We start from the raw sequence: 16,309 nt of genomic DNA, 5'->3' as shown, positions 1-16,309 counted from the left end.
ATCCACACTCACCTCAGCTAATCTGCAGTGCCATGGTAACGCACAAGGAGCCAGGCAGCTCCCGGATTGCTTAGGACATGAGCCATGTAAACAGAAGTGATTCTGCTTCAGAACTAAAATTGAACATGAGCAGCTCGTAGTTTTTAATTTAGAGCTTGTGAAGTGAGGCCCTGGGGCTGCAGGCCTGGCGCTGCCTGGGCAGCCAGCTCTGGGATCTGTGTCCTCCTCTTGGTGCTGGTGGTGCCTGGAGAGACTGCCTGGAGCAGAGACTAGGCAGTGTTAAAGCAATAAAGTGGGTATTTATTAGAAGGCCTTCAAAGGATGCACCTTGGGCAGCACAAAAGTCTGGCCAAGGCTCCACCCAAGATGGACCCAAGATGGACTCTGAGTCACGAGTTTTCACACTTTTACAAGTTTTGGTCCATTTCCATGTTGGGGTTCATTGTCCAATTCCAGCTCCAGGTTGTGCAGTCCCATCCTCCCAGTTGCTCTCCTCAATTCCCTGTTGTTTGCACTTTTTTGGGCATTTTGGGCCTTTTTGCTGTTTGCACTTTTTGGGCCTGGAGCTGCAGCGGTGTCCTTGGTTCTGGGGCTGGGAAAGGATTGTTCTGTGCGACTGAGCTGTGAGGAGAGCTGCTGACACTTTACATGAAGCTCAAGAGTTACACACCAATGCAGTGCAGAGTCTGGAAAATATGAAAGTTTAAGCTTAAGGCATCAGTGGTGCCAGTGAGCGTGGCTGTGTCCTCTCCCAGGACAGCCCTGTGGGGTGGGCAGTGGTGCAGCCCTGAGTGACCATATCATGCTGTGCCTTGGGGGTCCCTGGGACTCAGGGCTGTCCCCTGTGTGACAGCCACAGCCCCAGGGCTTGTCCTGGTGTGGGACAGCTTTTGCTGTGCAGTGCTTGATGCCTTGGAGTGGCTGGATAAGATCAGGAGACTAAAGTGGGTGTTTATTAAAGGCCTTCACAAGGTCCATCTTGAGCAGTCAGAAGCCTCCCAGTGGCTGCACCCAAGGTGAACAATGCTCACAAGTTTTTCACACAATTATAAGTTTGGTCCATTTGCATTTCAGGGGTTCATACTCCAATTCCAGCTCCAGGTAATGAAGTCATTCACCCCCAGTTTGCTCCCCTCAATTCACGTTTGTTTATACTTTTGAGGCCTGAGGCTGTCAGGTGTCCTTGAGTTTCAGGCCCAGAGGGATTGTTTTGACCAAAATGTGAAGCTAGTAGCTAGCACTCTATTTGGAGTTTAGAGCTATCCACTAGTGCAGAACGGGATTTGAAAGCTGTAAAAGCTAAATCAAGGCATCCTACTGACAGTGAGTGAGGAAGGGAGCAGGGCTTTTTGCCTCGTGCTCGTGGCGTTCAGGGACAGCAGCATCCTGGGTTTCCCCCTCTGCAGCATCACTTTGGTTTTGCCACAGCCTTTCCCTGCCAGGAGGGGACAGCTGGGGGGATTTGGGGTCATCCCAGGGGACAGGGACAGGAGGAGAGGGAACGGCCTCAGGCCGGGCCAGGGCAGGCTCAGGTGGGCAGCAGCAGGAATTTCCCCATGGAAAGGGGCTCAGGCCTTGGCACTGCCCAGGGAGGGTTGGAGTGCCCGTCCCTGGGGGTGTCCCAGGAATTCCTGGAGGTGGCACTCGGAGCTCTGGGCTGGGGACAAGGTGGGGATGGGGGCACAGCTGGGACTCAGTGTCTGAGAGGGATTTTCCAGCCTCACTGATCCTGGGATTCTTCTCCATTGCCTAGTGTAAAAGGTGTGTAAGCAAGAAGAGCTTCATAACACGAGGCAAACTTTTTGCCCCTTCTAGTTCAGTCTGTAAATGTGTCACACAGGAATTTTCAAGGTAGAAACTGACATGAAATGAAGGCAGTGGTAAACAATGCACAGCTGAAAATAATGAGAACTTGCAGAGAAGTTGGTTGTTACATTCAGCGTCAGGACATTTGACTCCACCAGGGAGTTGTAATTTAAAGTAATTTAATTTTGTAATAAAAAGCTGTAAAGGCTTTACAGGACAGCTGGGTCTCTGAGGTAACTAAGATTAGTATTTTTATCTCTAACCCTTTTGCTATTTGCCCGTTTCCACCTTTTTTGGACCTACCTCCTGATGATATTGAGCTATGGACATCTCTGTGAGGGACAGTCTCATGGTCCTGTGCCATTTAGGGGATTTTCTTAATCACCTTTTCTGCACAGGTATCTAAATTTTCATGGGGAGATTTCCCAGGGATACGGACACGCCCTTCTTGTGTTTTCTTGGACAAAATTCCAACAAGTGACAAAAAAAAAAAAAAAAAAAGAGTAAAATTTACTTGGTAAGCATGGAGTGTCATTCCCTATTGTGGGTTACCTCCTTGCTCTGATGATTTTCTACTTCACTGCTTTTGTTTGCTTTGCATTGTGTGGAGCAGAACAGCCTGGAGTTTCTAATTAGTTACTAAACCGTTGGGTCTTTTGCTGAAGATACATAAAAAGAGGCTAAAGTAATGGTTTTTGAGTATTGTGTAAGACTTTTCTTGCCAATTTAATGGAACAAAAGAGCACAGATTGTCTTTAGGGATTGAATTTTGCCTTCATCATGATCTAGACCTTTTCCCTTGAGTTTATCTGTGTTTTTGACAAATGGGAGAAGTTTTGGCAACTTCTGAAGTGCCACTGTTGATTTGAGCCTAACCTAAGGGTTTTTTTAGGAACTGATGAATGGCATTTTATGTAGCACTTTAAAGATGCTTCTTTGTACTATCTCAGGTGTCTTAGTTACAAATTGTAGGAGGCATTGAGAATACTGGCACTACTCTTATATTGAAAAAGAGACCTGGGAACATCTTGTTCCGTGTGAATATGCTGGCATTTGAGAAAGGGAAGTATTTAATTGCTTTCCAGAGAGTCATATCCTCATGAGGAGCTGTGGTAATCCCTGTGTTAGGTGAGACAGTGCAATTCAGGTAGTTGAGGCTTTTTGTTTTCTTAGATTGGCACATAGAAAACCTAATTTTGGACTGCTTTTCATGATTTTTTTTCCCCCAACATATATTTGTAGCTATCAAAATTTCTTCCATGTCTAATTTACTTTGTCAGTTGTAAACAGAGTGTTGATAAAAGGATGCTCCAATCTCAGTGCACCCCATGGTCCACTCTGAGTAAATAAAAATTTTATTTGGATGCTGTACCTAATTAAAAGGTCTTTTCTGCTGTGATGTTGTCCATTGCTCCTGTCCCTAGAGCCCTCTCCTCACATGGGGGATTGTTTGGCTTTTGAGCAGGAAGTGGGATATTTAATCCAGAATATTTTAGTGGAACCTCATTATCAATTCCACACCTGTACGTACTTTTCTTCTCCTTCAATTTTATTTGAATTTTCACTAATTTTGTTTCTCAGTAATAACCAGGGTGACAGAGCATGGTTTGCTCTTTCTGAGCTACATTTTTGGGCAGGAGGATTTATTCCTGGCAAGTCCTAATTCCTCTGTCAGTGACTGCTTTGGGAAGTCCTGGTTTTGGCTTTCTTCCAGAACTTGTTCTCTTATGAAATAATCTGTCTCACCCTCAATACACTGAGGTGTACTTATCACTCTCTCTTACAAAATCTTCTATATTTTGAGGCCTTTTTGCATTTAGCTCAAAAACTCTTATGCTTTTTTTTTTTTCATATTAATGCAGTATTAGTAAAATTTATTGGACTTCTCTACTTTAGCTTATTCCAAAGTCTTAAATTTACCACGTGTGGGAATAAAAACCCTTCTTTCCTGTGGGCACAAGTATGAACTTAATTGGGAAACTGATTGGGAAGGGAAATATGCTTTTTAAATTTATTGCCAGCTTAGTTGTAATCAATCTAATTCCTCCAGGTCTGCTCACTGCACAGGTGATGTGGGAGAAGAGCAGGGAGGAAAATGGGAATAATTCCTTCAGCTGGGTCACTGTTTAAAGTGTACGAGGAACTACTGCCCTCTAACTGGCAATTTAAAATTAAGAACAAACAGAAGCAGAAAGGCTTTCTCTCAGATTTGCAGGCACACTTTGCTGTGTGTTTTACACAGTGTTTTGCAGGTGCTTGTAAGCTCAGTGTGGCAGCTCAGAGCTGCCCTGTGCTGATGCCTTGCTGTCAGTAAAACTGTATTAGCTGAGGCCTGGTGCTTTAAAAACCACGATTCTGTGGTTTTTGGTGGGCTGTAAGTGAAGGCAGAGGGGTGCATCCAGTACAGACACCCAGCGTGAGCTGTGCAGGCTGTCCTGGGGCTGCTCCTGGACCCCGTGATGCCTCGGAGTGGCTGCCTGGAACAGAGGCTAGGCAAGAATAAAGTGGGTACTTATTGAAGGCAATCAACAGGTACAGTTTGGACACTCAGAAGCCTCCCAGTGGCTGCACCCAAGGTGGACAATGGTCACGAGTTTTTCCCAAAATTATAAGTTTGGTCCATTTGCATTTCAGGGGTTCATCCTCCAATTCCAGCTCCAGGTAATGAAGTCATTCACCCCCAGTTTGCTCCCCTCAATTCACTTTTGTTTATACTTTTGGGGCCTGAGGCTGTCGGGTGTCCCTGAGTTTCAGGCCCAGAGAAATTGTTTTGACCAAAACGTGAAGACAGCAACTGACACTGTGTGTGGAGCTTAGAGTTATACCCCAAAGCAGTGCAGGATTTTAAAAATATAAAAGCTAAAACCTGAGGCATCGCCCTGCAAGTGCCTGTGCTGCTCTTTGGCTCCTTCTGGGCCTGCAGAGCCATCTCTCAGCCAGCCACCCTAGCCCGTGGTGTTCCCAGGAGCTGGTTTGGGTCTCTGGCACCCTCCAGCAGCCAAATCTGAAAGTCCCTGTTGGTCCAGCCCGGCCTTGGCGCGTCCCCAGCGCTTGGCTGGCCCGGCTTGGCCGTGGCTGGTGGTCACACCTGGGCCAGGCTCACACCTCCCACCCCTCCTGCGTGCCACTGGTGCCGCAGGGACCTGTGGCCTCTTGGTCCCAGCTGCAGAAAGTGGCACTGAGAGCTGCAGGGGTGCGCACACAGAGTCCCCTCACCAAGGAGAGGAGTGGATTTGCTGAGGAGGCGGGATGGGCAGTGGTGGTGATGTGCAGATCATGGCCAGACACGTCTATTGATCACTGTGGTTACCTGTGATCCTTTATCCCTTTTTATCCCCTTATCTGTGTTTTCCAAAGCTTCCTGCTCCTCAGACCTATTCCATGCCTCCCTTTCCCTGCCTTTGGCTCCTGCACTTCCGTAACAAATCCGTACCACCCTGAAATGCTCTTCCCTGTAGCCCATAAAAAGTTTCATACCCCTGTGGTTGGTGGCTGCTCTCAGCCTTAGGGAGGAGATGTGGAGAGCCTTTCCCCGGACTCTGGGCACACCTCGTGGCAGCTTTTCATGAGCTACCCTCTGAAAGGGGGCTCCCGAAAAAGAGGGACATGGGCAGATAGCAAGAGGATGGGGGGGGATTGTTTTAAACTAAAAGAGTGAGTTAAAATTGATATTAGGAAGGAATTGTTCCCTGGCAGGGTGGGCAGGCCCTGGCACAGGGTGCCCAGAGCTTCTGTGGCTGCCCCTGGATCCCTGGAAATGCTCAAGGCCAGACTGGACACTGGGGCTGGAGCAGCCTGGGGCAGTGGGAGGTGTCCCTGCCATGGCAGGGGTGGCACTGGATGAGATTTAATGTTCCTTCAACCCAACCCATGCCACGACTGTGTGATTCATGCTGCCCATGCTTTGAGTTGTGTCTCAGTTTTGCACAGTGGGGTGGGCTGCCGTTCTCCCACAGTTTGTTTGTGGACGAATTCCTATGGTCCGATTTTCCTGGCTGCACTGCCAGGACAGTGGGAACAGCTGGTTTGGTGTGAGGTGTGAGTCTGGTGGGTGACACACTGGCTGATGAGAGGTGCTTCCAGCACAGTCTCCATCCCACACAACAGGGTGGCCTTCCCTGCCCTCACACCCTGCTCCTGAGTGAGCCATTCCCCATGGACGTGGTTGTTGGGCCCACTTTTCCAAAGGCTCTGTCTCCCAGCTGGTATTTCACCCTCTTGCTCAGAAGGATCATGTAGTAAAACCCATTTGGGGTGTGGAGTTCTCACGGTGCCCTGTGGCTCTGGCTGGCTCTGGGATCCCTCAGAACCCTGGGTCACACCCCAAGGCACCTTGCTTAGAGTCACAGGGGTGGGTTGGTTATGTTCTAGTGCAGCTTTTGCTGTTCCCATCCCTGCTGTGGCTGTGACTGTGCCATCAGGCTTTAAAACCTGTCTGGAAGCTTTTTCTCCTCTGTTAAGGAGTCCTGCAGCTGCTCGAGGTGGGTGTAGGGACAGATGCAGGCAATTTCTTCTGCCTTCCAGACAGCCAGAGCCTGGTTTTCATAAGGAGTGAGTTAGGCTGTGCATTTTGCTTTTCAGGAGGGTGGTTTGATGTGGCCAGACCAAATGCCTGCTTCTGCCAGCAGCCTGAGCAGCTTTAGTGCAATTAGCATGGGCTGCTTCAATGAGCCGTAACTCTGGTCTCATTTTGGGACAAAACTCAGAAGTATTTGCTGGTAGTACTGCTGGAACTTGTATCCTGGCTTGCTGCCAGAGCAAGGAGACCTTAATAATGAGGCTATGGTTAAACTTCCTCCAGTTTTCCTAGGTTTTCTGAGCATGTCTGAGACTAAATGGTGCAGCACTTTTTAGGAGGGTTTTATTAATTTCTTCCTCTCCTCTCTGTGGTGGGTGATAGTCAGTCAGAGGTTCTTGAAATACCTGGTTTGAGCCCTGTTCCTATAGATGATGGTAGTAGACAGGTTCAGCCTCAGCTTTTGGGATGTTTTAGACATTACAGAATTGCTTCCCTCAATAAAATATTAATAAAAATTCATATAAGCTGTGGCTTGCAGCAGTTGTTTTTTTCTATTAAACGACGCCCCAGACAGAAAACCAGACCTAGACTGGCTGCTTGCAAGTTGTTTTATATATTTCTCTGTGTTCCTTTGACATCTGAACATTTTGGTACAATTTTCTCTTGCAAGGGTTTTTTAGACATGTGTGTTCATTTCAGTATTGATGCCCTGTCCTCTTGTAAGGCTCCTGGGATTACTCTGGATATTCAGGTCAACACATTTGGACATGGCGATCTCTACTCAGGCATGCAGAGAGATGGATGGATGGAAGGGGCTGTTGGAAGAATGTGAAGTTTATTCCAAACGCCTCTGATTTTTTCTTTCCCAGGAGGAGTTTTGAGAAGGAAAATGGATTTAGCCTATTATAAGTTAGTGTAGGTGTACACAGGCTTTTCTAATTAACTCTTCTTCGTACTGCTAATTATGGGAGTGAAGGAGATGATGTTTGGCTTCCAGGCTGAGTCTGACATTTTTGACAGCCAAAGCCCCCCCACTGATTTGCTCTAGGAGCATCTCAAAAGAACAAAAACTTCAGTCTTCCAGAGCAAAGTTTCTCATTCCCCAGTAAAGCAAAGCTGTCCAGCTGAATGCATTTAAAGAATCCTGGAAATACACATAAATTTCTTCCCCTCTTAAAGGAAGAAACTAAAAAGTGAAAGAGAAGCACTGTATGTAACAATATCTTGAGTCCTACATCAGCGCCTTTGTGAGTCTGTGTCCTACTATTTTCCTACTATTTTCCTACTATTTTCCTACTATTTTCCTCAGTTTGAATAAAACCGAAGTGAAACCCCTCAAATTTTGTGTTGAAAACAAATGGTAGCAAAACTTCTAGAACCTTTTGAAAAGGATGAATAGAAAAAGAGATTGTTTTACCTGTCTGGACTTGGTTTTAGGTAAGAAAGATTATTTCTGTTAAATTTAAATAAAAGCATTTTATTACATATTACATATATTTTTATCTTGATAACATTGTAAAACAATTAGTGCTAACTCAGACATGATTAGTGCTTTTGATTCAGACAATTTTTAGAATGTACGCATGCCTTTTAAGGGTGCAAAGAGGTGAAGTACTCTGGTTTCTGAAAAAAAACCCCAGAATTCTTGCAAAACAAACAAAAAAAATTTGAAAAAATTTAAAGAACTAATCTCATACTTCGCTGCTGTTTCTTGCACAGCTGAGTGATAAGTGGATTGCTTCATGACAGATTTACTTATGTATGTTTTTAACTTCTTGGAAGTGGTGCCCTGACCTTCCTTTTTCCACTGTGTTGTTTACTTCTGCAGGAGTCAAAATATAACAGCAGCTGTAATAGAATTAAATTTACTTCTTATTCTTTTTATAATCTCTACATGGAGGAAAAACTTTTACTTTATGACAGCTGTGGGAACTTATCCTAATTTCTTAAAATCCAAGCTTATTTTCCAGGTTAGGTGTTGAATTCAATAGCTGTGGTTAATATTGGCACCCCCCAGTGTGTAAGTGCACTAACACTGATTGAAATAGAAGTAAATATTTACAGGAAAACCACGTTGTAGAGGATGCACATTGCTGCAATTTTAAGGGCCTCGCAGTATTAGCAAATTTTCATTGTTTTATGAGTGCTATAACAAGGAGGAAGAAATTTAAAAGGAAGATATTTGCTGTCTAATAGTTCCTTCTGTTAAATGCTGTGCTCAAACTCAGCAAGGGAAAAAGAGGTGATATCAAATAGTGAGGGGTCCCTTGTCAATGATTTAGGGCCTCCATTCTGCTGTGTTTGGTTGGGTCTTTATCTTGTAAATTTGTGTCACTCTCAGAGGAACAACCTTCCTAAAACCTGGGGTAAGAGGCAGCAAAGTCTCTGGATTTTGCTGCTTTGGGGTCAGTCTGGTGAAGATGCTGCACAGGGAGAAAGTGATTTCTCCTCTACCTGAAGCTGGGAAGCATTTCTGACGTGGTGCTCTGATTGTGGCATCTGATTGCACTAGGGATATTGTCCCTTCTCAGGGAAGAGCTGCCCAAGAGCTAAAAGAAAGACTGATGCTGTGGTTCCTGATGCTGATTGGATTAAAGGCATTTATTTACGTAATTTTAAAAGAGTCTAAAAACTAAAACATGTGTTAGCACACTAAAATGACAGTTTTGATGGGAATTCTTCCATAAATTGATCTGGCAGATGGAGAGGAATAGCTCTGATGAAGTGCTACATGCTCCCCCAAGTCCTCCCAAAAGATGGGAAAGAATCAAGACCTTAAAATAAGTAAAACAAACTGAATTTACCGAGTTCTTAGCACGAGAATTAGAAGCTCATAAAAAGTGCAGTTATCTTGCTCTCAGTAGCTGAATACTGTGAAACTGGGTAAGAAGGATATTAAACTGTCTCAGTTTGGGTGATTTGGTGATTAAGATTTGGGTGGTTTATGATCACACTGCATATTATAATTTAAACCAAACAAGCATGGCTTTGCAGGCTCATTGCCACTGGGGCCGTGCTATCTGTCCATGTCCCATGAGGGGGTTGTGATGCCTTGAGAGGACACCTAGAAGACAGGCTAGGCAGAATAAAGAAATAAAGTAGGTGTTTATTAAAAATATATTGGGCCGGAAAAGGGTTGTTTTGTCTAACTAAACTGTGAGGAGATATAACGCTTTATATGAAGTTCAGAGTTGTATAGTGATGCAGTACAGAATCTGGAAAATATGAAAGCTAAAACTTAAGGCATCATTTCTCCTCCTGTGGAGTCTCTATTCTAAATATCTACTAATAATAGGCACTTAATAATAGATAACTATTTATTGATTTAATTATAGCAAATATCTAACAATAGTAAATATCTAACTATCTAACTAAATACTATCTATTTTCTATCGACTATCTATCTAAACATCTAACTAAATACTATAGATTTAATGATAGTAAATATCTAACAGTAGTAAATATCTAGCAGTAGTAAATACCTAACAGTAGTAAATATCTAACAGCAGGGAATATGTAACAATAATAAATATCTAACAGTAGGAATGTTTTGCACAGTCAGCTATCATGCAAAGAAGAATAATGAATAATGTGAACAGTTCTTTGGGCACAGAAGAGGAATAATTTAAAACATGTTTTCACCTGCATCACTCCCTGTTTTTTTTTTTTTTCAGTTCTTTTTCAGAAGCCTTCTTAAACCAAAACCACTAAACCCCAGTACGTGGCTGTTTTTAGTGACCTGATCTCTCTCTGGCAGCTACTCGGACATCCTGATCGAGCGGGAGGTGCTGATGCAGAAGTACATCCACCTGGTGCAGATCGTGGAGACCGAGAAGGTGGCGGCCAACCAGCTCCGGCACCAGCTGGAGGACCAGGACACGGAGATCGAGAGGCTCAAGTCGGAGGTGAGCTCCAGACCCACCAGGCAGTCACTGACGGGAGCCTTCTGCTGGGTGCAGGGCTCTGGGGATGCCTTGGGAGGCCACCTGGAGCGGGGCCAGACAGAGTTAAAGGAATAAAGTCGGATTTATTGGAAGCCCTTCAAAGGATGCACCTTGGGCAGTGCAAGAGCCCGGCCGCGGCTCCACCGAAGGTGCACCCAGGGTGGACTCAAGGTGGGCTCCAAATCACGATTTTTCACACTTTGATAAGTTTTGGTCCATTTCCATATTGGGGTTTCATTGTCCAGCTCCAGCTCCAGGTGATGCAATCCCATCCTCCCAGTTTGCTCTCCCCAGTTTGCCATTTTTTACACTTTTTGGGGCTGAAGCTGCAGCGGTGTCCTTGGTTCTGGGGCTGGCAAAGGATTGCTTTGTCTGAATGAACTGTGAGGAGAACTTGCTAACACTCTGTATGAAGTTCAGAGTTATATACTAATGCAGTACAGAGTCTGGAAAACATGAAAACTACAACTTAAGGCCTCAGTGGCATTCCGTATTTCTGTAATATTCTGTGAAAATGGCAGAACCCAGCGAGGTTAATATGTAACAGTACCCCAGTGACTCCTTAGGTAAATTATTTCATTTGAAATATTGGGGCCTGTTGGGCTGATTGGGTTACCTTTCCTGACATGCTGTCATCCTTTCATCCTGTTACGATGACACACTGCTTTGAAGAGTGGGTGCCACTGATTTCACAGTTTCCTCCGTGCCTTCAGGTTTGAGTCTGCCTCTGATGGTGTTAAGGACTGTCCCAGACTGCTCTGATTCCCTGGATGTTGTTATAAACCTCGTTGCAGTCCCAGGCTGATAAAGCCCAAAAGGCACAATTACTTTTGGGGGCAGAATTTGCATCCCCATACCAGCTGTGCTGGCCTGAAATGCTCCAGTCCCTGTCCCCAGATGTGTGCTGGTCATTCCGTGCCCCTTCCACAGGCTGGGGGAAGGGGAAATTGTTCTGAATCGGTTCTCCAGCCAAGAGTTTCCTTAACTCGAGGAAGCATTTAATGAGTGTTTGGTTTTGTCAGATTGTAGCACTGAATAAAACAAAGGAAAAAATGCGACCTTATCAAGGCAACCAGGAAGATGAAGATCCAGATATTAAAAAAATTAAGAAGGTAAACATGAAGTCTTTTGTGCTTAAAGGGAGAAGGGTGGGATGAGGGGTGTACTTCCTTTTTTTGGTTTAGTTTTTTAGTTGTTTTTTTTTTTTTTTTTTTGTGCGTTTGTTTTTTTGTTTGGTTTTTTTTTTAAGTACAGTCAAATCACAACTTTTTCTTTGCCCTGCCCCTGCTTAAATCTCTTCAATTACGTGTATTTTTGTGCCACATTTAGTCTTGTGAAGTATTTGCATGAAATCCTTTTTGAGGTGTCTGGATTCTGTCTTTTTCTGGGGTGGGCAGTTTGAGCCAGGGTCAGCCCTGAGCTGATAACTTGGTGTGAATTTTCCTTTTCGTGTAGGTGAACCCTTGTTGCAGAAGCTGGGAAAGCCCCTTTTAGTAGCAAGAGAGCTTTGAATCTGTATGAAATTCACTGTATTCTGTGTCTTGGTCATTTTGACAGTTGGGCCCCTTTTATTTAAAGTTGTTTTTTCAGAGTAAACGGATACCAGTGAAATTTTGCACTTCTCATTCTTCTTATGAAGATGAATGATCTCCACATCAAGTCAGGGCACAGACATAATGAAATTTCCTGTGACCAGATGTAGACCTCTTCTGTAATCTTTAATCCACTTGCAACTTCAGTAGATACTGTGCTTAGTTAGATTTTTCCATGACATAGAGGTGCTTTTTAAGAATGCCAAGAATCTGTCTTTTTGAATACCATGTTTGTCGCCTTGGTGTCTGATACCAAGCAATGTATTGATACCTAGCTTTAAATACCCATACCAAGTGTTATCCGTTCAAAATGGAAAGCAAACTGAGCTTAAAAAATAATTTAAGAGTACTGCCAATAATGATACAGAGTCTGTGCTGGAATTTGTTACCTGGAGGAATTGCAGGATACCTTTGGGGTGTAAGAGAAATGCTTTAGGGGGAAGAAGAAGGAACTGCACTCCTGCTGATGGGAAGGGGACCACACTCCAGCTTGCAGTGAAAGATTCCTTTCTATGTATACCATGTTGTACAGTCTGTCTCCTGGCAACAATTATGACCCTTAACGAACAGAAATGTAAAATATATTTAATTACAGAACAATTACATATCAATAAGGGAACATTTTTATTTTTGAGCGAAGACTTTTAATTTTGACAGTTATTTCTACAGTGAAGAGCTTGTGATAAGTCATGTATTTTTTTTTTTTTTTTTTAACTTTCTTTTCCTGCATGATCCCTTTTTAGGTTCAGAGCTTTATGCGGGGCTGGTTGTGCAGAAGAAAATGGAAAACCATTGTCCAAGACTATATTTGTTCTCCTCATGCAGAGAGCATGAGGAAGAGGAACCAGATAGTTTTCAACATGGTGGAGGCTGAGTCTGAGTATGTGCACCAGCTTTATGTCCTGGTGAACTGCTTCCTGCGGCCCCTGAGGATGGCAGCGAGCTCCAAGAAGCCGCCCATCAGCCACGACGACGTCAGCAGCATTTTCCTCAACAGGTATAGAGGATTTATTTGGGATTTTTTTTTGTTGTTGTTGTTGTTTTGGGAGGTTTCTGTGGCTTTCTGTTTGAGTTTTTTTTGTTTTGTTTTGTTTGGTTTTTTTTTTTTTTTTTTTTTGTTTTGTTTGTTTTTGGTTTGGGTTTTGGTTTTGTTTTGTTGTTTTGGGTTTTTGTTTGTTTGGTGGTTTTTTTGTTTTATTTTGTTTGGGTTTTTTTTTTATTTGGTTTGGTTTGGTTTGGTTTTTTGGTTTGTTTTTTTTTTGTGTGGGTTTCCCTGGGTGCTTGTTCCCATTCTGGTTCAGCTGAAGGCAGAGTCCTGGCTCCTCTTTTGGCTCTGATGCAGGTGGTGTCACTGAACCAGACACATTTCCAGGTCTGAAAGGCAAAGGTGCTGCAGGTGATGCTGTTGGAAACCAGCATGACCTCTCAACCTTCCTGCATTCTGTGTCTTTGTCTGCTAAAGGCAAAAAAAGACAGATGGTGCCTCTTGGGGCAGTCCTCATAATTTTCTGTCACCTTTCCTGTTTCTTTTTTTTCTCTTAAGAGCGCAAAACTGGACTTAGTGGCCTCAAATGATCCCGATGAGACCCCGAGGATGAGAATGTCAAAGCTTCTATTTTTCTGTTGTCCTGCCTAAGGAATCTCCTTCCCTCTCACTTGTCTTTTCATATCCTGCACAAAAAGAATTGTTCTTTCATTAGGCATCCAAGTACTGCTGTAATGAGCATGTTCAAGCAGCCCAGGAGGCATCTAACATTAGATACAGGATTGGGATTGCATCCAAGCCTGCCCCAAACTTCTGAGAAATAGAATATGTTCCTTTAGTCATGAGGCAGGTTTTCTTTCCCTTGTTAGAATATGAATACAATGTTAGAATATTTATATTGAATACTATGAGTTTTTTAGAAGCACTGAGCTAGTATTTTTAAACAATGCAATAAAAGGAAGCACTTATTTCCATAACAATAACTGTCTTCTGTTTTTTTTCTAGCAAAGTGCAAAAGAGGAAGAGATGTTTCTCTGTGAATTATTAATCAGAAAATAAAACCAGAATTGTCTTTTTGTTTGTTTAAATACTTGTTTTTCAGTGAAACAATCATGTTTCTTCATGAGATATTTCACCAGGGCTTGAAAGCAAGAATAGCTAACTGGCCTACCTTAATTCTAGGTAAGTTACTTTATTTTCTGTAGGGGTATAATTTTCATATTCATTTTTGAATATTCAGTAGGGATTTTTTTTTTTTTTTTCTGAAGACATGACTTCTTAATAGTCCCTTTTGAAGGGAATTTATTTGCAGGGTTAAAAGCACAAGATCAGGTGTAGTGGGAATCCCATGTGGGCAGTAATTGTCTGTATATGAGAATTCCTCTGCCCTAAGCATTGATTAGACCTGTGTTTTTGGTAATGCTCTCTGACCATTAGGTAATCAGAACAACCATCACTGGACAGGTGAAAGAACTATGTTTAATGTTTCTAAATTGTCAGTGTATTGGAAACAGAACTGATTATAGTAATTCACTTCCAGAGGAAACACTGGAAAACACCTTTTCTTTAAAAATGTATTTCAGTACATGGGTAGCTGGGGAAAAAAAAAAAAAAGGCATTTTTCTGCTTTTTCTAGCTGACTTATTTGACATTCTGCTGCCAATGCTGAACATATATCAAGAATTTGTTCGGAATCATCAATATAGCCTACAAGTGCTGGCAAACTGTAAGCAAAACAGGGATTTTGACAAACTCTTGAAGCAATATGAAGCCAACCCAGCATGTGAGGGCAGAATGCTGGAAACTTTCCTTACCTACCCCATGTTTCAGGTACTCCCTGTGTATTTTTTGTGTATGTTTGGTTTTACTGTTTGGTAGATTCATTTTATGTTACTGACATTGAAGGCTCGTCTTGCTTAACTAGAAATACTCTCCTGAAAATTAGTTTGGTGTAATTTGTTTTGTTGCTGCACCAAGACTCTGCCTGTGGAGATCTCCTCTCCAGCTATGCTGGCTCATCTTTGTTCAGGAATGTTGAGGGGGAGGGTGGGATGAGGACGGCACCAAAGAAAATTGGCAAGGAGCAGGTCCTTGACTTAGGATCCCAGGTTAAAAAGCCCAGAGAGAGATGATTTTCAGTAACTTAGAGCAGTCATAAGCACCTTACTGGGAATACATTTTTGTATCTTTCTCCCCACTTTGCTCTCGAGTGACTTGGTCTTTAGAAAATGAAAAATAAACTGCAGAAGTTTTGAAAACAGTGCTTAACCTCCTGATATTTTACTGTCATCTGCCTGGAGCAGACGTTTGCTGCTGTTTTAAGATGTCTGTAAAGCACTGGCCTGAAAATTTTATGTCTTTTTCATTTAACCTGACATTTTACTCATCGGAGGAATAGTGAACCCCCTCAGTTTGTGCAGTTAATGGCAAGCCAGATAGAAAAAAAAAAATTAAAAAGGAGCATCAGTGACACTTATGCTAATGGTAGTTATTCATATTAGCCTAAGGAGCCATTAGCACCTGCAACAATGCTTTTTTTTAATTTTTGAAGTGGTGTATTTTAAAATTTTTATGAGTGTGGGGTTTCTTTGGGTTGAGTTGAAACCAGGTCAAGGGAGGGAAGGAGAGGGTCCTGTTCCTGTGTGATGAGGAATGTTATTATGTCCTTGCTGATGACTTTCCACATGAGCATAATTTTGCCTCTCCTCCTCCATAAATCTTGTTGTGTCAGACCAGTTATGCTGCACCATCACTTGGTTAAAAGCTCTGAAGGGTCCTTCTTCCTGTGGTTAAAAGCTCTGAAGGGTCCTTGTTACCCTGTAGCCTTTAACAGTCAAATACTGGACATTCTTCCATCTCCTTTTGTGCAATGTGAATGCTATCTGAATGCAAACAAGTCACCTGGTATTTTCAATGTCAAAAGAAATTTACATGCTCGTAATCTATTAAAATTGAGGGAAGGTATATATGGATTTACTGATATTATGTCTTATTGGTTTCAAGATTCCCAGATATATTATAACACTTCATGAACTTTTGGCTCACACACCACACGAACACGTTGAGAGAAAAAGCCTTGAATTTGCTAAATCTAAACTAGAAGAACTTTCAAGGTAAGACTTTTCTGCCTTATGTCTGATAATTTTGAATTAAATGTTTTGAAAAGAAAAAACAGTTTTTCTTTATTTTTATTTGGTTTTGCTCTTTTAAAAATATATGTTTTTCAAAGAAAAGGATCAAACCAAAAACAGAAGATAATGAACAATAACAAAAATATCTCAGTGCAATATTTTGTCTGTTCTATTTATTTTTTTTTTTGGCAAATTTAAATCTCCAAGTGTCTCCTTGTATTTTGGTTAGGGAGAATCAAAATCACTATAGAAACCACCTACTCCTGGGTTATGAACAGAGCAGTTTTCTTTACATAAAGAAATTTTATTTTTCTTAATTTAAAGAGAGAAGG

At 42.7% G+C, this 16,309-nt stretch overlaps 1 protein-coding gene across 1 annotated transcript in view; it reads left to right on the top strand.

The window, feature by feature from the left end:
* RASGRF2 (Ras protein specific guanine nucleotide releasing factor 2) overlaps window positions 1-16,309 on the top strand; it is a 133,968-nt gene that overhangs the window by 42,702 nt on the left and 74,957 nt on the right. Inside the window, exons 3-8 of the mRNA XM_054003484.1 lie at window positions 10,083-10,230; window positions 11,292-11,381; window positions 12,605-12,858; window positions 13,949-14,028; window positions 14,483-14,676; window positions 15,850-15,959. Coding sequence (XP_053859459.1) covers window positions 10,083-10,230; window positions 11,292-11,381; window positions 12,605-12,858; window positions 13,949-14,028; window positions 14,483-14,676; window positions 15,850-15,959 — 876 coding nt within the window. The remainder of the gene's footprint in view (window positions 1-10,082; window positions 10,231-11,291; window positions 11,382-12,604; window positions 12,859-13,948; window positions 14,029-14,482; window positions 14,677-15,849; window positions 15,960-16,309) is intronic.

The sequence above is a fragment of the Vidua macroura genome, chromosome Z, assembly GCF_024509145.1.
Source record: "Vidua macroura isolate BioBank_ID:100142 chromosome Z, ASM2450914v1, whole genome shotgun sequence".
In the NCBI taxonomy this organism is placed as follows: domain Eukaryota; kingdom Metazoa; phylum Chordata; class Aves; order Passeriformes; family Viduidae; genus Vidua; species Vidua macroura.
The sequence above is the reverse complement of the archived record's forward strand: the minus strand, read 5'-3'. Positions and strand labels throughout refer to the sequence as shown.